At 37.2% G+C, this 27121-nt stretch overlaps 1 protein-coding gene across 4 annotated transcripts in view; it reads left to right on the forward strand.

Moving 5' to 3' along the window:
* The window catches only part of CSMD3 (CUB and Sushi multiple domains 3), a 767725-nt gene extending 744015 nt beyond the window's left edge, over positions 1-23710 (forward strand). For all 4 annotated transcript variants that reach the window (XM_075415663.1, XM_075415665.1, XM_075415666.1 and 1 more), the window contains 8 exons: positions 243-354; positions 1716-1895; positions 7293-7358; positions 9428-9586; positions 14899-15011; positions 17633-17720; positions 20326-20461; positions 21813-23710. In XM_075415663.1, the coding sequence (XP_075271778.1) occupies positions 243-354; positions 1716-1895; positions 7293-7358; positions 9428-9586; positions 14899-15011; positions 17633-17720; positions 20326-20461; positions 21813-21972 (1014 nt within the window). In that variant the 3' untranslated portion in view covers positions 21973-23710. The remainder of the gene's footprint in view (positions 1-242; positions 355-1715; positions 1896-7292; positions 7359-9427; positions 9587-14898; positions 15012-17632; positions 17721-20325; positions 20462-21812) is intronic.
* The last annotated feature ends 3411 nt before the right edge of the window (positions 23711-27121 follow it).

A 27121-nucleotide genomic window follows, 5' to 3' on the forward strand; every position in this document is an offset into this window, starting at 1 on the left:
AAGGTTTCGATTCTTTTCCACAGAGGATTTTCAGATTGGGAGGAGAGTAATACTAATGAGAATAATGCAAATTTTTATTTCATATCAAAATGCTCGGTGAAATTAATTTACTTTCTAGAGAAATAGCATCATAGTTTATTCTTCCTGTATTATGTGAAGGAGTTTGCTGTCTTTGGAAAAAAAAAAAAACAAAATGGATATTTCCTCATAACAGTATTACTTCTTTTTCTACTTCTCAACAGGTGGGAAACGTTGTTCAATTTCAGTGTAAAAAAGGACACCTTCTCCATGGCTCAACAACACGAACTTGCCTTCCTGACCTTACATGGAGTGGAATCCAGCCAGAATGTATACGTAAGTAAATGATAGATTTTTGATCTATCATTTTATCTAGGCTATTTAGTTACAGTAACATTGCTATAAAGTTAACTTAATTTATATAGTTTTAGTAACTTAACGTTAATTCAGATTTGCATTATTAGCTTACAGCAGATAGAAATGTGTTTTTCGGAGTCAATTCTACAATAGGCTATAGAATTATAAAAAAAAACAACAAAAACAAAAAAAACCCAACACCAAAAATAATTATAATAAAAGCCAGCTCTTCATCCAGAGAGGTGCTAAAGTGCTAAAAATAGTAAGTTTCTATCTACGAGGGTGCAGCCTTTCCAATGAAAAGAGTGAAAGAGTTTGGAGGTGGTGAGAACAGGACATGTATGAAAGCACTGCACAACCATAACTTTTATTGGAGCAGATAGTTACAATTAGTTCTAGTAAAGAGTTTGAGCTCTTTGCCAACAAAGGAGTCGGGTATTTTAAGAAGGGGGAAAATGGAGTTTGTAATTGGAAATATTTGAATCTGAAATGGAGAGAATTTTCTCACTCGGGTACAGGAAGTAGCATTTCATTTCATAGATCTTTTCACTTTGCTAAATCTTGCTAATTTGCTGAAGGTATAACATCTTGGCTAACCTTTCTATTTTTTCAGCTAGCCGGCTGTATTTTTCTGGAAATAGTCTCACGTTATAAGGTCTGACCTTACAGAATCACTTCAGTGTATAGAGAGCATATCCACAGAACAAAAAAGCATTAGTGTTTCAGTTGGTGCTAGAGTTCCCGCTAAGCAAATAGCAAATCAGTAACTCAGTGTGTTGAAAGGTGAGCTCTGTTCTTGGAGGTATGCTGGTTTCAAGATAACACAAGGCTCTCAAATTCTGGTCGTTGTTAAAGATGTAAGAGACTTTGCACAAGGTTAAGAATTATAATTAATTTTTCTTCCTGATATTTAAAACTTGTCTTACCTAAAATTTCTCCTTGACCTTTCATAGTGTTTTCCAAATTACCCATTTATTTTCTGTTATTCAGTGCTACACATATATCATGTCAAGTAAGTCACAAGCCATGATTACTTTTAACTGTGGTAAGGTGTACGCTATTTGTGTTCCCATATGCAGAGAATTTTTGTCGTACAAGTGCATTTAGGTTGTTCTAGGTCCCTTCAAATAGAAAGGTCCGTTTTCAAGACTGTATTTACAGGCTCAAGACAGTATTTTATAGACGATATAGTAAATTTTAACGTGAATTAAAAATATATTAATGTTACATTTATTAGTGTATTTTTCTTCATTAGTTACCTGTCAGAATGAGTATAGATTATTTTTTTTAGAAGTATTTTCAACATTTTGACTGAATGATATTTTACCTTTTCTTTGTAGCTCACAGCTGTAAACAACCAGAAACCCCAACGCATGTTAATGTTGCAGGAATGGATCTTCCCTCTCTTGGTTATACATTGATTTACACTTGTCAGCCAGGATTCTTCCTGGCAGGAGGGTCAGAACATAGAGCCTGTAGGTCTGATGGCACATGGACTGGGAAAGTTCCAGTTTGTGAAGGTAAGCTCTTCTGTTTCCTGCTGCAACTCTCATCTATCATATTTCAGTGATTTTTCTTTACTTGCAGTCTAGTAAGGTAAGGCAGAATGGCAAGGAGAACCAGGAGGGCGAACAACTAAGAGGATAACTCTAATCTTTTGTCAGTTGTGTTTAATGGGATGTATGTATTCATGTATTTGTCTTGCATTTGGGTGCTTAGTGGTGTCAATTATAATTCCGATATAATTCTGGAGGACAAATACTTGGGTAACACCTGCTTTTAGACTTCTGACTGAGTTGTGTGTGGACTACATTCTCATAAACTAAGTGACATCTCGATGTTTCTGCACATGCATACTAAACACAGATCAGGATAATTTTATTCACAGAGACTGTGTCACCTGCAAGACAGCTATGACAGTTGCAATACTACAGTGATATATTTTCTATCACAGAAGTATAGTGGGATGATTCACACAATCGGAGTGCTGCAATGGATGGCTATAAACTCTTCAGAAGGGATAGACAAGGAAGAAGAGGAAGTGGGGTGGCCCTGTATGTTGGGGAGTGCTTTGACTGTATAGAGGTTTATGACGGTGATGATAGGGTTGGGTGTTTATGAGAAAGAATCAGAGGGAAGGCCAATAAGACAGATATCATTGTGGGTGTCAGTTATAGACCACCCAGCCAGGATGAAGAGGCAGCTGAAATATTCTATTATACCGAGCTGAGAAAAGCTGAGAGAAGTCTCACAATCACTACCCCTTGCTCTTGTAAGGGAATGCAACTTACCAGATGTCTGCTGCAAATACAGTACAGCAGAGAGGAAGCAGTCTAGGAGGTTCCCAAACTGTGTGAAAGATAGCTTCCTGACAAAGCTGATGAGAGAGCCAGCTAAGGAAGGCACCCAGCTGGGCCTGTTGTTTGCGAATGAATAAGGACTTCTGGATGATGTGATGGTTAGAGGCCGTCTTGGACATAGCAATTATGAAGTGACAAGAGTTTTTGATTCTCAGAGAAGTAAGGAGCGGGGTTAGCAGAACTGCTACCTTGGACTTACAGAGGGCAGACTTTGGCCTGTTGAGAAGCTTGGTTAACAGAGTCCCTTGGGAGGCAGTCCTGAAGGGCAAATGAGTCCAGGAAGGCTGGACATTCTTCATGAAGGAAATCTTAAAGGTGCAAGATCTGGCCATCCCTATGTGCCAAAAGATGAGCCGGTGGGGAAGAAGACTGACTTGGCTGCACAGAGAGCTTTGGCTGGAACTCCAGAAAAAAAAAAAAAAAAAGAGTTTATGACCTTTGGTAGAAGGGGTGGGTAACTCAGAAGGACTACAAGGATGTCATGAGGTTTTGCAGGGAGGAAATAAGAAGGGCCAAAGCCCAACCTGAATTTCATCTGGCTACTGTGATACAAGACTGTGAAAAATGTTTCTATAAATATATTAGCAACAAAAGGAGGGCTAAGGAGAATCTACAACCTTTATTTGATGTCAGGGGAAGCATAGTGACTAAGGATGAAGAAAAGGCTGAGGTACTTATGGCCTTCTTTGCCTCAGTCTTTAAAAGTAAGAACATTTGCTTTTGGGGTATGCAGTCCCCTGAGCTGGAAGACAGGGAAGGGGAGCAGAATGAAGCACCCATAATCCAAGGGGAAATGATTAGTGACCTGATACACCTCTTAGACACACATAAGTCTAAGGGGCTGGAGAGGATCCATTCAACGGTACTGACGGAGCTAGTGGATGTGCTCACCAAACCACTTCCAATCATTTATCAGCTGTCCTGGTTAACTGGAGAGGTCCCATTTGACTGGAGGTTAGAAAATATGACACCTATCTACAAGAAGATCCAGAAGGAAGAAGCAGGGAACTACAGGCCTCTCTGACCTAGGTGCCAGAAAATGTTGTGGAGCAGGTCATCTTGAGTGCCATCGCACAGCATGTACAGGACAGCCAGGTGATCAGGCTGTCGCGGTTTGGCCCTGGCCAGCAACAAAGGACCAAGCAGTGGCTCTGTTGCCCCTCCCCCCACTGGGGTGGGGAGGAGAATGGAAAGAAAAAGACAAAATTTGTGGTTTGGGATAAAGACAGTTTAACAGAACAGCAAATGAAGCAAACCATAACAATAAACAGCGGAATGTACAGAGCAACTCTCACTGCCCAATGCCCAGCACTCTCTCAGTGAGTCTGCAGACGCCATCAAGTTGGGTGGGACTGTTGATCTACTTGAGGGTAGAAAGGCTCTACAGAGGGACCTGAATAGGCTGGATAGATGGGCCTAGGCCAATTGCATGTGGTTCAACAAGGCCAAGTTCTGCATCCTGCACTTGGGTCACAATAAGCCCATGCAACACTACAGGCTTGGGGAAGAGTGGCTGGAAAGCTGCCTGGTGGAAAAAGATCTTGGGGTGTTGGTTGACAGCCAGCTGAACATAAGCCAGCTGTGTGCCCAGGTGGCCAAGAAGGCCAATGGTATCCTGGCTTGTATCAGGAACAGTGTGGCCAGCAGGAGTAGGGAGGTGACTGTGCCCCTGTGCTTGGCACTGTTGAGGCCGCATCTTGAGTACTGCATTCAGTTTTGGGCCCCTCACTACAGGAAGGACATTGAGGTGCTGGAGCATGTCCAGAGAAGGGCAATAAAGCTGGTGAAAGGTCTAGAGAACAAGCCCTGTGAGGAGCGGATGAGGGAACTGGGTTTGTTTAGCCTGGAGAAAAATAGGCTCAGAGGAGATCTTATTGCTCTCTACAACTACCTGAAAGGAGGTTGCAACAAGGTGGGTGTTGGTCTCTTCTCCCAAGTAACAAGCGATAGGGCAAGAGGAAATGGCCTGAAGTTGCACCAGAGGAAGTTTAGATTGGATATTAGGAAAAATTTCTTCCTCAAAAGGGTTATTAAGTATTGGAACAGGCTGCCCAGGGAAGTGGATGAGTCACCATCCCTGGAGGTGTTTAAAAGACACGTAGATGTGGTGCTTAGGAACATGGTTTAGTGGTGGATTTGGCAGTATTAGGTTAATAGTTAGACTAGATGATCTTAGAGATCTTTTCCAATCCAGATGATTCTAATTCTAATCTAGTATTAGAGAAGGATGCCTGAAGTCCAAGTACATGTCTGAATCACTACATGGAATTAATCCATAGGGTTTAATAATTTATATTTGTAGGTAAGCAGTAATAATGCTACTTGTGAAAAAAAATGTATCTATTTTGTCCTTGATGTTCCAACATTTTGTTTCTAATTTTTAGTACTTACTTTGTCATGGCAAGGCATGAAAAAACTCATTGCAAAATTATGGTGAGAATGGTGGGTTTTATGTGAGATAAGAAACATCCTCAAGTATAGCAACTGTTTGGAATTCTGTTTCCTGAATAAATAAAGCACCTTTCTGATTATTGATACCTAGTGTTTCAGATGTGATTATCCCCAGGGCACTTACAGAGGCATTCAAAAGCTGTATAGCCAAACACTGCTACTTGGAAGGCAAATAGGAAATCAATATTTTGCATTACTAAAAAACAGGTGCCCTGGCCTTATATTGCCAGACAAGTGCTGGTGGAAAACAGAGCTGAGCTTTGGGACTTGTTTGGGACTTGTTCAATACTCTGGAAGGGTTGCCAAATATGATTCATTAGTTATATTTTGATAGAAGATTTTTCTGATTATGATATTGAAGCAAGTAGTACTAGTTGACCTATCTGATAGTAGAGAACCTTTATGAGATTTTTTTTAAAAAGTATTAAGTGGTAACTATGAGTGTATCTACCTTGTCATACAATTTATTTTCCCGATGTCCTGAGAAAATGTTACAGAAATGCAAATTTTTGTGGGACCACAGGCCTTGCTTCTTGCTTTTTAACAGTGGAGAAAGGTAAGAGTGAGAAACATACCTTATTTACTCTATATAGATAAATTAAAATATCTCTCAAATATTTTCAATTTTACCTATTATGAAGGGGTGAAACATCTTTCCCCTATGGAAGGGAGAAGAGCACCAGGTCAGGTTGTTCACCAGTGATTGTGAACTTCACAAAAATAACTTGGAAATGGATGAAAAGGAATGAAATATTTGGAGTTGAGAGCTCTAAAAGATCTTTAGGGGAGTTAAATACAAAACTGTAATATGGAAAGCCCTACTCAGCAAACATATAGACCTAGAAACTTCAGCTTCATAGGTAACTTGTTTTTGTTTTGGGTTTATATTTAAAATATGTATTTAAATTTTATTTTGTATTTAAAATTTAAGTTCTGAACTTGACTAGAAATGTATCCTACTTGACAGGGCTGCTTGACTCAGCAGTTTGTTGTACTAAAGCCTTTTGGAAAGTATGTTCCAGATATTTCTAACCTAAGCTTGGTGTAGTCAAAAAGCATATGCTGTTAAAGCATGCCCTTTAGGTCAGCCATATACAGTGAAATTCGGTAAGTTTCTTTCAAAACAGAGAGGAAATAGAGATTAATCAATCAGCAGTAACAGGCCATGAGAACTTCACTTTGAATTCCAACCCCTGCCCTTGTTTCTTGCCAGATTTAATCTATGTACCAAAAAGAATCCTTCTGTAATAAGCTAAAAGTTTTTCGCACATTAGGAGGCAGAATTATGTGTCTTCTTTATAGCCCAGTGAATCCAAATGAGTTTCTGCAAAAAAAAAAAATTGTTTCAGCTGCAGGAAATGGCACTGTCCCATTGCGTTTAGTTCACCACTTTCAGCAGTGGGAGAGTTCCTGCTCTAAGCAGAGAAGAGGATAACTTCATGAATTTCCAGTGCTCAAATCACCTAAGCAGTTGGAGATACTGTGTACAGCCTGACTTGTTTCTTTCTTTCTGTTGCTGTTCTTTAAAGAAATGGTGATTTTCTCCATTGTTAAGAGATTAGGCATGCATCTTTGGGTTTTCAGTCTTAAACATAAGATTTCTCAGTCAGTACTGTTGAAGATAATTAAGTCCTGAAGAGGAACATGATTTAAAACACCCTTATTATGTCTCTTCACTGTTTGTATTACATTGCTTCCAGTCTATATTATTCACAGTGATACGTTGTGTGGATCCTGATTTAAATAACACAACTTGCCTTAGAAGAAATATTGGAAGACTCTCACATATTAGGTGTGTAGCCCAGGACCGTGAATTCTGAAATGTGGTATCTGAAGTGAAAGCCTACACTGTTTGGGTGTTGCAGATGACTTGGTAGCATTCAGGTGACTGACTTAAGAGAAAACACGACATTGGAGAAATCAGTGGGCATGTGCTCCTGCAATACTAGGGCTTGATACCGACTGAAATCTCATTCGTATTTGAGTTTGAAACACCATATTTTATCCTTTGTTACAAATATATTACATTATGGAAATTAATTTCCTAGTTTCCAAGTAACATATTTGCTATTGATTTCTCTTTTTGTCATTCATTCTTTCTAACAGCTGGTTCAAAAATATTAGTGAAGGACCCCAGACCAGCTTTGGGAACACCAAGTCCCAAACTAAGTGGTAAGTACTTCGAAGTATATATAGTTTTAAACAATTTCTGCAGGAAACACATAGATTTAATGAGACTGCATTAAATGGATTAGAATGAATAAAGGGCGTTAGATTAGGCATTACATTAACAGAACAAAAACATCATTCATTAAATTATTTCCCAATGTTTAAGTCTGTCTAGACTACATGGTATTATTTATATACATACAAAATTTCTAACTGTGATATGATGAGAGTTTCATTGGTTTCACTGAAATCACTGTGTTCTGTGTAAGATCCTATGCAATTTATGTATTCAGAAACTATATTACTCACCCAGATAAAGTTTAAAGACATGTTGTTTCACAGTTTTTTCACAGTCTTGCGCTTCTTTTACATATTGCCAATTTAAATTACTTCACCTAAATACTTCAGTATTACTCTTCAACTCAGCCTTCAAAAAAGATAATTTTAGTATTGAGAAGGTAGTCTCTCCAGCTCTGGCTAAAGTGATTTCCAGTTTTAACCAACTTGATAAAGAAGATTATCTTTGTATGTCCTGACTAGATGCAAGAGAAACCTTTCTCTATCCACTGAGGAGACTTTTTGAAGAGAGAAGTCTCCTTAACTAAAATTAGCCTATGACTATAACAGGGGGTTTTGTAGGGTTTTGTGTGGCTTTGTTTTGTTGTTTTTTTTTTTTTTCCTAACAGGTTGTACACTACTTCAAAACTGTTTGTCAATGATATACTGCACGGTATTCATATTATGATGTTTTTTCCTTCAGAAGCTTTTTTACAATCCCCGTTAATCACAAATAAAGTACATAAAGATCATTTTTCCTTGAAGTAGGGAAAGAAATTTCAGGCAGATCACAAATCAACAACATCAGACTGTTTGCACCATGCAGTTTCCTTGCTTGCAGTTTGCAGGTCCAGTATCCAGGTGTTTTGTTTTTATGTGTTTACTTGTCAAAAAATATATACATCTATGCATATACATACACAAATAGACATCTAGGAAAGCTCTTTCACCCAGAAGAGAAATTATGAAAGAAGACTCTTGGGTATTCCAGTGTGCCCCAGTCTTGAATTTTAGGATATCCTGAGACAGAATGGGGCAAGTATTCTCCTGTGTTAATCTGAAATGAGATGTCTATGTATACATGAACACAGAGCTTTACGTTCAGTGTGAGTGACTCATAATAATGTGAAAGTGCCGATATGAAATAGTGATTATTTGTTATAGGGTAAAGTTTGATACATTTCCTTTGGAAGGTGTAGCAAACCCATCCTAAGTCACCTTCAATTTAATTGTTTAAATGGTAATCTCATGTTAAGACAGTAAAGGTTTGCATGTATTTGTTCTTACTGAAAAGGCAACATTTTTTTTTAATCATACTGTTAATGGAATAGCATTATGTAAATTGATCATTTAAAGGCTGGATAATGATAAATATTGTATCTAAAGGTATAAATCTAGTATAACTCCATTTATTCTCCCTGCAGTCTATGATCTCTTTTAATTTCTAAATTTGGGGATTTATTTTTTCTCCTGGTGAAGCTCATAATGTTTTTAAGCATTTGAAGACAAGACAGTACTTCTTATACAAATCTATCATTAGAAAAAATGACTAGGTAATAAAGAAGATGCTTATAATTTTTAAAGTCATTTAAATATACAAATTTTGATATCTAAATTAATATCAATTTCTGCAAAATTTAATCCTAGCTGTATGTCCCTGTCTGTCTATGCTGGCATAGAAATGATTCTGCAGTGAGAGGAATCTGGTCTTTTGGTTACAGCTGTTGAATTAGATTTTGTGAAGTTAGTTTAATTTTAGTACATGTCCATATTTAAGGAAAGGAGCAAATGAAGGCACAGCTATGGCTGTGTTCTTCAGTACAAATACATTTCTTTCCTAGATGTTCATGCCAGGTTTGTATGATTTATATGTGAAGACAATGCCTAATAGACTTAAAAACAGAAAGAGTTAAGTAGAGAAAATGCTCGTATTTATCATACATTTTGTTGGATGCTTGACTTCATAAGTAATAAATATTGCAAAATGTATTGAAACGTGTTTGATGTCTGTATAGTTCCTGATGATGTATTTGCCCAAAATTATATATGGAAAGGATCTTACAATTACAAAAGCAAGAAACAGCCCATGACTTTGACAGTAACCAGTTTCAATGCAACTTCAGGAAGAGTAAATGCAACACTTACAAACAGCAATATGGAATTGCTGCTGTCAGGTATGGGATAAGAAAAACTCATTTTCATTTAATTTTTTCTGCCTTATGTACATTGGTTCTCTGTGACTTTATGCATAACATTTTAACTTTTAACATCTTCTGGAAATTTTCTTAGCTTATGAAGGAATTTTTCATTCTAGTTCAGCTTGTTTCCAAAGGTAGGGAGTTTTTCCACCTTTTCCTTTTCTCCTTTCTTTTTAATTTGCCAGGTTTTTATCGTATTTGGAGTTAATAGCTAATAAGGAGTGAAGAAATCATCCTAATTCTCATGCTTCTTCCTTAAACATTACAAATAAACTTAAATTACTGTTCCTGAGATTTTCTTATTTCATTATTGTACAATTTCCCTACAATAGCTTATTAATGACTAATAAGCAATATGATAAGATTGATAATAAGTTGACCTAGCAAGGCAGACATATTAATGAACATGGAGAGTAACAAGAGATGACAGTTGTTAGACTAGCTGATACAGCTGAAAAAAGTAGCTACCTTTACTGTGGTTTCAGAAGCAGCCCTTTATGGCAATCTTGGTTTATGATATTCCACAGTCCTTGCCACATGGAGCACTGTTGCCATGGTTATGTTGGCACAATATGCACAGTTCTCTATGCTGTGAACCATCAGCAGAAACTACAGATATGGCTTGACAAGCAAGGAAAGAAAAATACTATAAAAAATGTTTGGGTTTATAGTTTTTGCTTGCTTTTCAAACTCTGACAGTCCCTTGATTGAGACATCTCAGCCACACAGACCACGGACCTGTCACACCACAGAAGTGGCAGGTTATAGCACAGGGGTGTGAATAAGCATGAAAGAAACACCTGAAATCAATATTATCACTCAAGACGTAGTTTCCTGAAACTTCGCCCTCTGTCTACAACACTTTCTGTAAGGAGTGAAGAAGCCTAAAAATTGCAGTTATGTATAGGCTGGACACTGCTGGTTTTAATCATGTTCATCACTTAAAGACCCCTTTCTCTGAAGTAGTTTAACATCACTCTTTTTCCCAGAGGTGTCAGCAAGGACAGAAGTGAACTTGTTGGGAAAAAAAGGGGGAAATTTTAGCCCGTATGTTTCTGAGAGGGGTGGTCTACAGGAAGGATGTAATGGACCAAAGAATCCATGTCTCTGTTGAGCTCTTAGTTTCTAGAATCTAGCAGTGGTGAATTTTTGTCACTAGGTTTGTCTGTTGAAGGTGTTTTCTAGGTGCCCTTTGAAGAGTCACACTTGAGAGGATGTAGATGGCCTGACTGTTTCATAAAATATTTTCTGACTGGTAACCAGATTTGTCTTGACTGTGTGAATTTATTCTATCATGTGATGTCTGTTTAGTTTCAGACATACAATTTCTATGAGGATATTAGGTGCAGCAGATGTACTTTTTCATGCTCTTGACAGCCACTCTGAAGATATTTATATGCATTTATAAGGTTCCTTCTCAGCCTTCTTTTCCTCAGACTAAACAAGCCCAGCTCTCTCAGCCTTTCCTCGTGTGAGAGATGCTACAGTCCCCTAATCATCTTTGTAGCCCTCCACTGGACTCTCTCCAGTAGTTCCTCATCTTTCTTCAAGTGGGGAGACCAGAACTGGATGCAGTACTCCAGATGTGGCCTCAATAGGACAGAGACTAGGACAGAGTAGAGGGAGAGGAGAACCTCCCTCGACCTACTGGCCACACTCCTCTTAATGCACTCCAGGACATCATTGGCCTTCTTGGCAGCCAGGGCACACTGCTGGCTCATGGTCACCCTGTCATCCACCAGTACACCCAGGTCCCTCTCCACAGAGCTACTCGCCAGCAGGTGCACCACAAGCCTGTACTGGTGCATGGGGTTATTCCTCCCCAGGTGCAGGACCCTGCACTTGTCCTTGTTGAACTTCATCAAGTTCCTCTGCACCCAGTTCTCCAGCCTGTCCAGGTCTCACTGAATGGCAGCACAGCCTTCTGGTGTATTAGCCACTCCTCCCAGTTTTTTATCATCACCAAACTTGCTGAGGGTATACTCCACCCCTTCATCCAGGACACCAATGAATAAGTTGAACAAGACAAGACTGGGCTGAGTACTGACCCTTAGGGAGCACCACTAGCTGCAGGCCTCCAGCTACACTACACTGCTCATTTGAGCAGAGTGCAGAGTCAACATGAAGTAAGTCTGCTTGTTAGCTCAGAAATTATTTATATATAACGACACCTCCTAAAAGGCAATCTTCTGTCCTTAATGTGGAGAAGGCTTTTGTTCTGTGAATTTAGGCACGTAAATGAGAAACATGAACTAGGAATCTCTCTTACTGTCTCTTACTGCAGTGTCTGAAGAGAACTAGGAAGTTTGCATCTCAATCTGATTTGAACTTCTGAGATGCCCGTCTCGCTGTAGTCTGTAGTGAGATCCGAGAATGAATAAACTAATGGAGAGGACAAATTTAAATGTCTTTTTTTAGTTGTGATATATTTGGGCATGTGATCTGTTTCCATTTTGAAAGTTTTTGGTTTTTCTCAGATTAGCAGCCATCAAGACAGATGTGACCATGCTTTTTCCACTCTGGAATTCATTTGAACACGCTAACATCACCCATCATTTTCTTCTGACAATGTGTACAAAACTCTATTAGTCCGAAAACTCTGCAGTCTCCAAGATTGTCTCTTTGTAACACTGCAGTCCAATATTAAGCTACGCAGTTGTGCCAGCATTTCTTCCTTCTCTACCTTAAGATGCAAAGAGCACTAGATATCTGAATATTTTATTGCTTCCTCTATGGTGTTAGCTAGTGCTTTTGTGCAGCCCTAGTTATACATTTTTTCACTGGAGAGTGTGGTGGATTGACCTTGGCTAGACGCTAGGTGCCCACCAAGCCACTCTATCACTCCCTCTCCTCAGCTGGGCAGAGGAGGAAAAATACAGCGAAAGGCTAGTGGGTCAAGACAAAGATAGGGAGAGATCACTCACCAATTAGTAACAAGCAAAACAGACTCAACTTGTGGAAATTAATTTAATATTTTTTCAGTTGAACAACAGTAGGGTGATCAGAAATAAAACCAATCTTAAAACACCTTTACCCTATCCCTCCCTTCTTCCTGGGCTCAACTTCACTCTCTAGTTCTCTACCTCCTCCCCTCTGAGTGGCACAGCGGGATAAGGAATAGAGGTTGCATCAATTCATCACACATTGTCTCTGCCGCTCCTTCCTCCTCACTTTCTTCCCCTGCTCCAGTGTAGACTCACACCCACAGGAGACAGTCCTCCACGAATTTGGCAACGTGGGTTCTTCCCACAGGCCGCGGTTCTTCACAAGCTGCTCCAACAAGTGTTCTTTCCACGTGTTCTTTCCACTGGGTGCAGTCCTTCAGGAATGGACTGCTCCAGTGTGGGTACCCCACAGGATTACAAGTCCTGCCAGCAAACGTGCTCCAGAGTGGGCTCCTCTCTTCATGAGTCCACAGGTCCTGCCAGAAGCCTACTCCATCATAAGCTCCCCATGGGGGTCACAGCCTCCTTTGGGGCATCCATCTGTTCCAGCATGTGCTCCTCCACAGGCTGCAGGTGAGTATCTGCTCCACTGTGGACCTCCATGGGCTTCTGGGGGACAGCCTTCTTCATCATGGTCTTCTCCACTGACTGCAGGGAAATGTCTGCTCCAGTGCCTGAAGGACCACGTCCTCCTCCTTCTTCAATGACCTTGCTGTCTGCAGAGTTATTTCTCTCATATCTTCTCACTCCTCTCTTCTGATTGCTGGTGGTGTTGCACAGTGGGTTTTTCCCCCTTCTTAAATATGTTATCACAGAGGCGCTACCACTGTTGCTGACTGGCTTGTCCACGGCCAGCGGTGGTTCTGTCTTGGAGATGGCTGACGTTGACTTTGTTGGACATGGGGGAAGCTTATGGCATTTTGTCATAGAAGCCACTTGTGCAGCTCCCCTGCTACCAAAACCTTGCCTCTCATACCCGGTAGAGAGAGCCAGTACCTCCTCCTGCTTCTCAGTGCCGTCCAGTTCTTGTTCATATTACAGAATTTGGATTAACATAAAAGTGGGAAATGACCAAAATTAAGGATACTGCTATATTACTGGAGGTTTCAGTTAATAAAAAGAGATCATTGAAGGTTCATGCATAGCTAACACATACTAACTAAACCTAGTCTGAAGTCATTCACATTTGTTAATAAAAATTTAAAACAACAAAAAAGGAGGGATAAAAGCCAGTGTTTAATCCATCTACAGTATGAAGTCTGTTCTGTGATGTATGGAGTCAATAAATCAGTGATTTTTAATTTCGGTTTGGTGGAATTTTCTGGAGGTGAAAGTATAACTATTTCGGGTTTGGGGTTTTTTTTTTCTTAATTTTGGTTTTAGTTATTTTTTCCGTTAAAGTTTTAGACATCATTAGCTTTTGTTCATCTAAAGTGCAATATAACCTTGTGTGACTGTACAAACAGAAGACTTGATATGAAACGAACAGTAATATCAGTGCTCTGCCATAAAAGAAATGATGATACTGGAAAGGTCTTCTATTTAAAATCTGAAGTTTTAAACCATTAATTGATAACAGTGGTTAAAAATGTAGGGGAAAATATCTAGACTGTACTTTCATTATTCGCCATTGTCTTTGTAAGGGAAGATTAAACCGCTAAGTATATTGTACTATTTTATTTTTATTCTCCAAATTTACAAAGAAGGTTATTTGGGTTCTAAATATTTCTTCTGCAGGAATGAAAATAAATCAATTAATTATGTCTACGAAGGAAATAAGGTTATATATGTATATGAGTCTTATTGTCTGGAAGAAACCATGTTGTAATATTGACTGATGAAGAACAGTTCTGTTTTTTGAGACATTGTCAAATTTAGAAATTTTTAATTTAGCACCAGATTTTGGAAAATAATTTAGATGTGGATATTCCCATCATCACCTTCTTTACCTGATGACTAAATTACAAATATTGAAAGTGGGAACGTGAGGTTCAAATACACTCTTCCTGATTCAGAACAGTATTTTCCATGTCAAATCAGATCACTGTCAAAGTTTGCTCTGTCTAATGCTTGTTACCATAACTGTTAAGTAATGGCTGTGTATGTAGGGTTTCCCTTCTGTCCTCTCTACAGGCTAAGCTAAAAACAGTTTCTACTGAAATCCTGTGATAACTGAAACAATTTCACAAAAGAATGTATCTTGTGAAACTAAAATGTTGATAACAATGTTACCTATTCTTTCCGATTTCCCTTTTTAAGGCAAGAGATTAAATGCTTATTGTTAAAGATTAAATTATTTCTCTACTAAACACAAATATAAATTTTTAAATCTATATTCTACAGGAGTGTATAAAAGCCAGGAAGCTCGGCTAATGCTCCACATATATCTCATTAAAGCACCTTCCCATACATCTGCGAGCAAGCTGAAAGACGAAAAATGGGCTATGGATGGTTTTGTGAGTATATTTCTGCTACAAAAGGGAGAGAAAGATTTTTTTTGTTTGAAATCATGCTGGTGTTCTACACTCAAAAACTCCTGAGACATATCAAGTGGAACCTTGTTAGCAATGCTGATTCATTAAATGAAATTAAAATTTTATTGTAAGATATAGGAGATCAGTCTTAGGGAAAATATGAGAATAGTCATACTATGTAGGTACAATTACAATGCATGTTAGCACAGAAGCTATTCTCTTACATCTCGTTGAATTTTATTCCAACATATTGAGAAATTTTATCATCATGATAGTATAATATCAACTTACAATAACATTATAATATATATTATTAATATAATAGTGACTTTTATCATTAGGCTACCAGTCATGTTTTACTTTTTGTTAACATTTTTAGAAATACCAAGAAAAATATGAACTGTTACTTGTACGGGGAAAACAAAATAGATTGCTCCAATTGAGCACTAAGCCCATTGGAAGTGCTGGGACTGAGCTTATTCTTTAAAAGAAGAAGAGAGCACGTAACTGAGAGGAGGAGAGGTGGAGAGGGGTGAAAAGAAGCAACAGCCCAGGTGGCTGAGATGTGTTTAAACCATGAAAAGGAAATCCCTTCAGAGAACAGACAGGAAAAACAAACATTGCCCAAGATAATGCTAAGGCTGGAAAAAGCTGAGTGTGCTGGGGGCCTGAGACAATTTATTTGCCAGAGAAGAAAGTAGATTTTTCAGAAAAGAAAGGACCTTCAATACTTTGGATGATGATAAACACTCATATATACCTACTACAACCATCTAATTTGTCAAGGAATATGTTTTCTTATGTTTCACCCACTGGCCTTCTGATAAAACACTGCAGGAACATCAATATGGGTGTACAGGCCAAAAGAAGAGAAGAGGTGTACATTGAAATGTATGCATAAATTCGTATTTGTATAACTTGTTGCACTGCTTCAATAATTAAAAAAAAGGTACAAAACCAAAGCAAAAAGTCCTTAATCACAGAATAACAGAATCACAGGATGTTAGTGGTTGGAAGGGACCTCTGTGGGTCATCCAGTCCAACCCTGCTGCTGAAGCAGGGTCACATACAGCAGGCTGCACAGGACCTTGTCCAGGTGGATCTTGACTGTCTCCAGAGAGGGAGACCCCACAACCTCTCTGGGCAGCCAGTTCCAGTGCTCCATCACCCTCAGAGGGAAGAAGTTCTTCCTCATGTTCAGATGGAACTTCATGTGCCTCAGTTTGTGCCCGTTGCCCCTTGTCCTGTCACTGGGCACCACTGAAAAGTTTGGGCCCATCCTCCTGACAACCACCCTTCAGATATTTATAAGCATTTATCAGGTCCCCTCGCAGCCTTCTCTTCCTCAGGCTAAACAAGCCCAGCTCCCTCAGCCTTTCCTCATAGGAGAGATGTTCCAGTCCCCTCACCATCCTTGTAGCCCTCCGCTGGACTCTCTCCAGTAGCTCTTCATCTTTCTTGAAGTGGGGAGCCCAGAACTGGACACAGTGCTCCAGATGGGGCCTCACCAGGGCAGAGTGGAAGGAGAACCTCCCTCGACCTGCTGGAGCTTAACAATAAATATACTTGTAAAAGGGCTTAACTCCTTGTCTTACATAAACTCTATGGTTTTGTACAAACATGCATAAGCATGGTCCTGAGGTGAAATGATATGGTAAAACAAGTCTTTTAAAGGTACGAAAGTACAAAGTACAGTTTCTACATTCCATATGCTATTTACACAGTGTTCTTATTTGACAATTTTATTGTTTTTTTAAATCTTGGAAAAGCTCAGACAGGCTGCTTTCCCCCAAAGTAAGAAATTCACCTGAGAAATGCACCCTTTCTTCAGTGAAAACATAACTTCAGGTCATTGCTGAAGACTTACTGTTGCCTTGAGAAAGGGAAGCTGAAAGGAAAATCTTGAAGGAACATGACTTGGGACCTCTGAAATTAAACCTAGTAACTATCCCGGGAAGCAATCACCTGTAAATTTGAACACACTGTGTTAGTTTAGAATGTATTTACCCTAATAAGGTAGATATTCATAGGATTACAACCCTTTCCTCCCTCCCACAGGTTTTTAGTTTATACTAGCACATTTTGTTCTTGTACCAAAACCTTCTTCAATATTCTTGTGCTCTACAGCTGTACAATAAAGTAATTATTGTGATAAGCACTTATAAAGAACAAAGGAACTGTCAGTTGAACATGAGGTCTTTTAAATTACTTTTAAAGAAATTATTTAAACCTCCATATATGCATCCTTAGGATTACCTACAATGTAAGTTTTGCCATCTACTTCCTAAACAAATCAGATAATTATGAAGTATGTAAGATACTTAGAAATACTGACAACTTGAATTGCTAGAAACTTTAAGGTTTTTTTTGTTTTTAAAAATAATACAGTTAAAGGCAGTATATGTGACCATAAGCCTTTGTGTCTAAGTTGTGCCTTTAACAGTTCTGTCTTTTCTTTTGAAATTTATAGACTTCCTAGAAAAAAAAACTGTGTTTTTAATGGGGAATAACAGCTACCAGTCGAGCATTCAGGGTATCTCTCTTCCAAACAGATACTTGTAACAAACTTTTCCCCTTTTAATTCAGAGTACTTTTTTTTACAGGTTTCTGCAGAACCTGATGGAGCAACATATGTTTTTCAAGGATTCATCCAGGGTAAAGATTATGGACAATTTGGTCTTCAAAGACTAGGTATTCAGCAAATTCTAAGTATTTTCCAGTTCATATTCTTTTTTTTTTCCATATTCTTATTTATCATGTCCAGTGGTATAAACGTATCTGCAGGATGTTATCAGTATTGGCAATTTATAGAATATTGAGATATTTATATCTTTAAATACTTACAAAGAGTGTCTTGTCAGAAATTGTAAGAAATTACAGATGCCTTGCAATGTACTGCTTAGTATAGCTATACATTTGTAATGTTTTGAGCAATGCTACTCTACGAACATGTGCAAAATGCATTTAGTTTCACATCTAAATAACTAATTTAAAAGCCAGGTTATAGAATGCTCTGCTAAACTGATGCCTTGTTCATGGTGCTGAAAAAGCATTTCACCTAAACATTTGCTAGAAGACTGAAACTGCTAAGTATTTGCAGTAAACCTTTATGTTACTCTTAAGAAGAGCAAAAGCTTACCTACCTGAGAGCATTATTTTCCTAAAAATTGTCTTCTTGATTGTATACATTCGGTTCTACACCAAACTAATAGTCTTTATTTATGCTTTCTTGGAGAAGACAGCTCTGATAACATTCTGTTATACTTTTTAAGAAAAAGAATTTTATTTACTTTTCTGATACTGTCCTAAGAGCTGCGACATTTCTCCTTCAACAAAAATGTTGATTTAGTTAATAGTGAATTCTTGAATGATAAAATATTATTGAGTATGTTTTAGAAGAGGGACTGCTTTTCACTAATGTAATGACTCCTTAGATAGAGCGCTTATCTTCACGTAAAGTTCCTATACATGGATGCAAAAGAAGGTTCTTTCAGATGTAAAGTATTGTCCAGTCTTATTTTTTTCAGTAAAACTAGGAAATTCTTTAATTCTTGAGTGTGCTGGAAGGATTTATAAGTGAATGTGTGACCTGAAGGCAAATTTGTCTTTTTTTACAATCCTAAGTCATGGTAAAATGTACTGGTTGGGATCTTGACTCTCACTTTATTTGCATATGCAAATAGTTTAAAAATAATGTTTGGAAATATCTTTATCAAGAAATATTTCCTTTAAATGAATTGAAAAAGAGCTATTTCCCTTTATTAACTTCTTCAAAATATTTAAAAGTCCTCTAACAAAAATTAATATACAAGACGTCCTTAATGAAGTGTTTTGATAGTTTCCTGTGAAAATTGTATCTCTTAATTTGATTTTCTGAGGTTTTTTTATTTCTTTATTTTTCTTTTTTAATTGTGAGATTCTTTTCTGTAATACATTGAAGGTACTTTTTATTGGTTTATATGATCTAGGAACAGAGTATTTCGCTCAGGTGTAAATTCTGTACAAGAATTAATTGTAGTGAATACAGTCAATAATACAGTTACAGATAGATTTACAATCATTGAACAGATCTTGTTTAACATGTTTACCATTTCATTATTTTATGCACACAAACACAAAAATAGTTTATCTGAAAAAAAACCATTTTGATTGCTATTCCTATGCAATTTTCCTCAAAACACTTATTTTTCTGAACATTTAATTTATTTTTCTTTTTATTTTTTATTTTTCACAGTAATTTTTGTTTTTCACATTAATTTTTATTTGTTTATTTTTGTTTATTTGTTTGTTCTTTTTTAAAATTTCTCTATAATTCCTTGTAAGATCAAGAAAATCAGAAAATATTGTGACCTATGCAGTTCTTTAAAGGTCCAGTTCAAAGCTTAGAAATTAACTTTGAAGGTTCCTTTCCTCACTTATATGAGTAGATAATCTAGATAATGTGTTCCTCAACCATGCAGCAGTTCATATTCGTATTTTTTGGTTAATATCTAGCTTTAACTCTTCAAAATTCTTCCTACCTCTTTCACACTATGTATCAGTAGCAGTGCCTAATGAAATCAGCGTGATGAATTTTCGTTTTGCCTCTTCATGTGATTTACACTTTCCTTGAAATCATAGAATCACAGAATCACAGAATGGTAGGGGTTGGAAGGGACCTCTGTGGGTCACCTAGTCCAGCCCTCCTTCCGAAGCAGGGTCTCCCACAGCAGGGAGCAGAGGACTTTGTCCAGGCGGGTCTTGAATATCTCCAGAGAAGGAGACCCCACAACCTCCCTGGGCAGCCTGTTCCAGTGCTCCGTCACCCTCAGAGGGAAGAAGTTCTTCCTCATGTTCAGACGGAACTTCCTGTGCTTCAATTTGTGCCCATTGCCCTTTGTCCCGTCAAATTACATTTTCTTTTTATACACGCAGTATTTATTAAGAATTTCTAAAATGAACACTTGTAATCGGTAATACAATCAAACATTTGCATTATTATAAATTCGATTTTCTGTAACACAGTACATTAGTGTGTACTAATAACATCCAAGACTTGAATGCCATACAGAATTATGCAGTAAGATATTTACTGTACCACAGTATACGTATTGTTCTCCCAAAATATTGCATCCATCTCTTAGACTACATTTACTTTCCAGGTGGTCTCAGCATACAGCTGTATGTATACAGCTGAAGACATTATGATGACCCAATCACAAGGTGTTATTGAATTCTGAAGTTTATGGAGCAGTACATGCCAGGGGTAACAGACAGACGTATTACATTACTTGTTTTTTCTTATTATTCTTTTTAGGTCTTAACATGTCTGAGAGTTCAAATTCTTCTAATCAGCCACATGGTACAAATAGTAGTTCAGTGGCCATTGCTATCCTTGTGCCTTTCTTTGCACTTATATTTGCTGGTTTTGGCTTTTATCTTTATAAACAAAGGTAAGTAAAAATTATATATATAGAGTTCCGGTATGACTTGGTGATTCTATTGCCTTCAATCTTTGTTAGTGTGAATGAAGTTTTCTGTAAAACTAGAAAACATCTGCTAAATATGCATGCAGACAGTTCTTCCTACCTCCATTAAGGTCTGGCGTAATGACTTAGAGATCAGTTTATTGTACCATGATATACTTTCATTCCTACCTCTTTAAGATGTTCTAAATTTCTCTCCTTATGATAAAAAAATGAATGCTATACATTATTGCCATATGGGGAATAATATAATGAACAGGCTTTGTGTGTACTTACAGTAGATTGCCTGTTTTTTTTTTACAAGTGGCAGAATTATGAGTCATATCTTGAGTAATTTATTTTAGTGCCTGCTCTGTTTATAAGCTTGAACGTATATGCAAGTATTATATAATTGAGAGTCTTCATTATGGAACTGTTTCTGCATCTGAAATTATTAGTTCATATGCAATTATGTTACATAGTCACCAGTCTTCTCAATTTCATTAGTCTAGGCTCAAGAGTTTTGTTCATGTTATTGAGACCAGTATCAGTTCTTTGGATTTAGTGTCAAGTAATCTCTTTGCATAGCTTAAAGAAAATTTAATCACTTTACTGACAATTCATTACCTACTAACTGTCAAAATGGTGATTTACATCTGGTAGCCTGACAATAAAAATTGTAATATACTCTGCAGGATAACATTAGTTTAAAACATGTACCATCATTTTTAAACAGTACCACTTGTTTTTGAACTGCTTCGGAATATGAAAAAGTGCTCATGTAACTTTTTTATACATTTGCTACTACCTGTGTATGGTAAGCACTTGTCTTCACATTTTATATTGATGATTTACAATGCAGTATGGATTTTGCACAACAATATAGATGAAATATTTTCAAGGGATTGAACTTTTGATGTTTTGAGTTATTTAACGAGAAAGAAAATTTTTCAACTACAAAGTTATTCTTGATAAACTTGTTGAGTCCCCAAAGGCAGAAAGAAAATCTCAGTCATCTGGCAGGGGAATTATTGCATTTTTATAAGGTTTTGATGTACTCTTTCCTACCAATCATCCAATCACCCAAGTGGAAATACGTACCTCTTCTCAGTTTGTTAACTAAAGTTTTAAGTGAACACCATTTTAAATGAATCATAAATCACTTAAACATTGATAAAAAGAGTCCTAATTCTTAGCACAGATATTGAAAAAAAAAAAAAGAGATGTTATACTTAGCTCCCATAGTTGGAATTGGGAGCTAAATTCTATTCAGATTCTTAAACTACATCAAGTGAGTGAGGAAAGCTGAAGTTACAAATATTCTGTCTTTCTGCTACAGGACTGCACCTAAATCACAGTATACAGGATGCTCTGCACATGAAAATAATAATGGACAAGCTGCTTTTGAAAACCCTATGTATGACACGAATGCGAAGTCGGCGGAAGGGAAAGCGGTACGATTTGACCCCAACTTGAACACCGTTTGCACAATGGTATAATGTGGTAGCGATGTGTCTTCAAAGTCTGGAAACTGACACAAAACACAGTGCACGCACTGTTCACTGATTAAAAAAAAAGAAATTAAAAAAAAAAAATTAAAGCACACTTTTCAGGATATACTGGGTCACCTTTTCCTGAGGATGATAGACAAGAATGGGTTGTGGTTATTTTGTTTTGATTTTGTTTTTCATAAACTGGATCACAATTCTTCTTCGTGTATACCACGGAGAGTTTAAAAAAAAAATTGCTGCACTCCATGAGTGCTACTCACAGTTTATTTGCTTTTTTAAAAAAGGAGGTTATTCTAAAACATAAAACATATTTGCATATATTGGAGGAGCATCCACTATCAGTATTTCTGTGCTTTATAAAAACTATAGAAGAGGGACTGGTTAAAAAAGAGATATAGACAGAAAATAAGAGCTATACTTACAGGAGACAATAGGTCACCGATTTCTCTTTAACAGTCATACGCTACATCTTTCTCATGAGTTTGTACCTTTATTTTCATTTATTCAGTCTGGTTAGTATTTTTTTTTCTCAGAACAGTTAATTTTTTAAGTCCAGGATGTAGTAACTAGAAATCAGCAAGTACCACTCACACTTTTCATGTCACAGAAGAAAAGTTAAAATGTCATGATTTTATTTAATTGATTTCCTTCCCTGCTTCATATCTTTCTTCCTTTTCATGTTCCAAGTCAAGATCCGTTTCTCTGTTTCCATTAACAATACCCCAAAATGGTAATATTTCTGTATTTCTTCTGTCAGTCATACAAGACAAATTTCACAATCAAGAAGCTAGTATGAATTGAGCTTTGTCACGTGGCTATGTTCCTTACTGTTGAAGATCATTCAAAAGAGTTACGTTCTTCAGTTTTTTTCAAATGTGAAAACATAATTTAATGATATTTCTAGTTAAAATGCAGTTTACAGTAACATTAGTAATCAAATCCATATATCAAAAATTGAAGAGTCCATTCTTCAATCCATGCTAGGGAAATCTAGACTGTATCACATCAGTTTGTTCCTTCGGCGTTTTATCAAAATGCATGCACAAAGCATGGCGAAATCCCATTGAAGTTGATGGATTCTAACAGACTTCCAGTGAACTTTGGATCAGACATACAAAGCAAGAGCAAGTTATAATTTGGAAATATTGTGTTTCTGCATCTATTTTATCTATATATTCTGTACTTAATGGAAACAAATCCTTACAGCTAATGATTTAAAAAATAATATATTTATAAAGCCATGATTTTATTAGGGACAATCCATTCATGTTAGGGACAACTCAGATTCCACAGCCCTCGGATACAAGTTTTAGACATTCTAGAATCATCTCTAAGGAAATATAATTTTTTAGTTTTACAGGTATTTCATATCAGAATTATTCAATGCCAACTCAGTAATTTATTTGGTGTAGGTCACTGTCTTCCATTCATAACATGAGTCGCAAATGCTGTGTGTTAGCCAGTGTGAATTATCTGTTATTGTCCCTTTCAGACATTAATAATTCTGTGAAAATCTGAACTTTTTATTACCGTAATAGAGAGTGCCTACCAAAAATCATTGTACCCAGGACTGCTGCTTGGATTTCTATAATGTTTGATGAATTTCTTATAAACCATTTTACAACACTTTGTTTTGAATATTCATACAACTGTGTCAAACTGTATTCTACTAAAAGGACGCTGTTTTATATTTTATACCATTGGTTGTTATTTATTCTTGTTTATTCAGATGACTGCAATAACTATAATTCATTCATTAATGTTAAGGTTAATACATTTGAGATTGTTTAAAATGTTTCTTCTGCAACTGGCTACTCCTCTTATATTAATGCATACACTTTTGTAAAGAAGTATATTTTTATGAAAAAGGATTTGTAAAAGTATGATGTAAATTTTCAGTGCAATGTAAACAAAAAATAAAAATGGACAATTGCTTTTTTTAACCATGTTTATTCTTTGGAAGATGAGCTTTAAACTCATTTCAGTTTTGAAGATGAGAAAATCACCAAATTAATAATTCATATTTGGTATTTTTGTGGGTCTTAATATCATGTTATTTTTTTTTAATCTTCCTATGTATTTTAGGTGAAGTAGCAAGACTTAGATTACTTTCAGAAATAGCCAATGAGCACAATGTGTAAAATTATCTATTTACTAAAATAAATTTTCTGTTTGATTTGAGGAAGCAGATGAACAAAAAAAAAAAAGCCTATACTTGTCAACCCAGTGGAAAGCACAGAAATTTTTTTTTTTTTTTACTTCAAAAAAAAAAATTATTCAGAAAATCTTAGTGGTCCTCAAAATTGTAGACAGCCTACTTTGCACATTAGTTTTCTACCTTTCTGCAGAAATGTACAGGACATACATATTAACAGGTAGTACCAATGGATACATTATCTTCTGACATTAAAAAACTAGGTATTGTCTTTTTTATGACATTGAACTGGAGGGGAGGATATTCATTATTTTACTATAATATTAAAACTCTCTTTTAACTACCGCTTTTGCTTACAAGCATGGAAAGTAGATGACAAATGCTGAGCTGAAATGCTATTCATACGACAGCTAGGCAAAAAAAAGTCAATATTATTTTCTGATTGGTGCTCTGTATAAACTAAAAAGGCCCATACAGGCTTACGTTGAAATCACTGGAGACTGTGTTGTTAAATATACTGGAAAAAGGAGCAAGGAGTCACTCTAAAAATGATACTGTGAGAATCATGTACTAATGCTTTTCAGGGGGATTCTAGAGAAAAAGGGTTGATTCTGAAACGCAAAAGAAATCCTTTTTCACAGTGGCCAAACTTTCACATGTAACCTAGAATCCGAAGCTAAGCTCTTCCTTTTTTGATTTATGCATTATATGTTTTAACGTATAAAAGTAAATAAAACTCATATTGAACTTGTTCAACAATTCTATTAATGCTTAAGCTAGTATCCAGCTTGCACTTTTCAAGAAATCTGCTGACTTGATTGTAATAGAGAATGAACTATTTATAAGAGATTGGGTTTTTTTGTTGTTGTTGGGTTCAATCTGTTTGGGTTTTTTATTTTGTTTTGGTTTTGAGTAGTTTGGTTGTTTGGGTTTTTTTACTGCAGTTCCTGAGCTGTTTGACTCTGTGAACTGTTCAATTTTCTAGTAGCAGAGTGATTGATTTTCGCTGTGGCATATGGAACTTCCAGTTTTGATTGTTTGGTTAGAGTTGGTTATCACAGTCTACACCGTGTTTCTTTTTTTTCTTAGGAAGATATGTGAAATTAATTAGACTTTTTGTCCTCTAAGCACTTTGGCTGCATTATGCAAGTAAACACACTACTCAGAGAAAATGTGCAGGAATACAGAGATTGCTATGCATCTCCTGGAGTCTTTTCAAGACTGAAGCAGCTTCTGCAATACTATAGAGTGAGATTTAAAACTACATTTAAGTTTCTATAATCAATAGGCACAAAACTGGGTTACTCTGGAGGTACTGAGACTAGCTGTCTCTGAAATGCACTAAGCTGTTTTAATTCTACGTTATCTGCATGTCAAGAGCCAACTTGTCCACTAAGTCTTTAAAGTCATAGTACAATTTGTTCATTACTGTAATCCAGAAACCACACAGTATCACCTAAACCCATCAAAGCAGCAGTTCTAGTATAACTACTTAGAACAACAAGACCGTTATAAAATGGAGCTATAAATTTCTAATTTTACACTGGTTTGTGAAACAGAGCTGGCAGTACTATGTAGACATCTTATCCTGGAGGAATTCCCTGACAACCATACAAGAGGATGTTCTTGTCAAGGAAATAATTTAATAGCTATAAACCTTACAATCTCTTCTATAGAGCTACTGGGAAGTAAAGTGAATCTATAGCCAAGTCATTAAGCTATTAATTTAGATAGAATCATAGAATCATTTGGGTTGGAAGGGACCTTACAGGTCATGTAGTTCCAAACCCCCTGCCATGGACAGAGACACCTTCCACTAGACCAAGTTGCTCAAAGCATCATCCAACCTGGCCTTGAACACATCCAGGGAGGGGGCATCCACATACTCTCTGGGCAACCTGTTCTGAGGCTCACCACCCTCAGAGTAAAGAATTTAATTCCTATATCTAACCTCAGTCTCCCCTCTTTCAATTTGAAGCCACTACCCTTTGTCCTATCACTACATCCCCTGCTAAAAAATCCCTCTCCAGCTTTCTTGTAAGACCCTTTTCAGGTACTGGAAGGCTGCTACAAGGTGTCCCCAGAGCATTCTCCAGTCTGAACAAACCCAAATCGCTCAGCTTGTCTTCACAGGGGAGGTGTTCCAGCCCTTGGATTATTACTGTGACCCTCCTCTGGACCTGCTCGAGCCTTTGACCTCAGCAATTTGAATGTGACCATCCAGCCAATTCCTTATCCACCAAGTGGTCCATCTATCATATCCATTTCTCTCCAATTCAGAGACAATGTCATGTGGGACAGTGTCAAACGCTTTGCTGAAGTCCAGATAGATGATATCAGTTACTTTTCCCTTATGCACCAACACAGTAACCATGTTGTAGAAGGCCAACAATTTTGTCAAGCACAATTTTATCTTAGTGAAGCCATGTTGGCTGTCACCAATCACCTCCTTATTTTCTGTGTGCTTTAACATAATTTCCAAGAGGACCTTCTCCATGATCTTGCCACGCACAGAGGGGAGACTTACTGGCCTGTACGACAGCTTTTGTTTACCAGGCCTTAAAATCATGTATCTCAACCCACTAGTAAAGTTGACGGAAGTGTTGTGAAATATTCATCATTTTTTCCAGTATTAGTGAAATTTGGGAAATTAAAATCTTGGCTATCACTGCACAAAGATGTCAGCCTATCTGTATCCCAGTGTGCAGATTTAGTCGTAAGTAACTACTACCTGCCGAGTTTCAGCATCCGTGCAGGGACAGGAACGACTCTCACACATTGATGCAATGCACAGTCAGTTCACTTTATTGCTCCGCTTGCATGGTTATATACATTTTTCATATCTGTACATGCAATCACGCTTATTCAGATAGACTACAGACATAAATCACATGCTGTTCATGTGCCCTACATTCCCTTATGATTGGTAACTATGCACTAACGCCAATAGCAACAGGCCGCCTCCACGTCCTTGAACACATC

Source organism: Opisthocomus hoazin, chromosome 3, assembly GCF_030867145.1.
Source record: "Opisthocomus hoazin isolate bOpiHoa1 chromosome 3, bOpiHoa1.hap1, whole genome shotgun sequence".
Lineage (NCBI taxonomy): Eukaryota > Metazoa > Chordata > Aves > Opisthocomiformes > Opisthocomidae > Opisthocomus > Opisthocomus hoazin.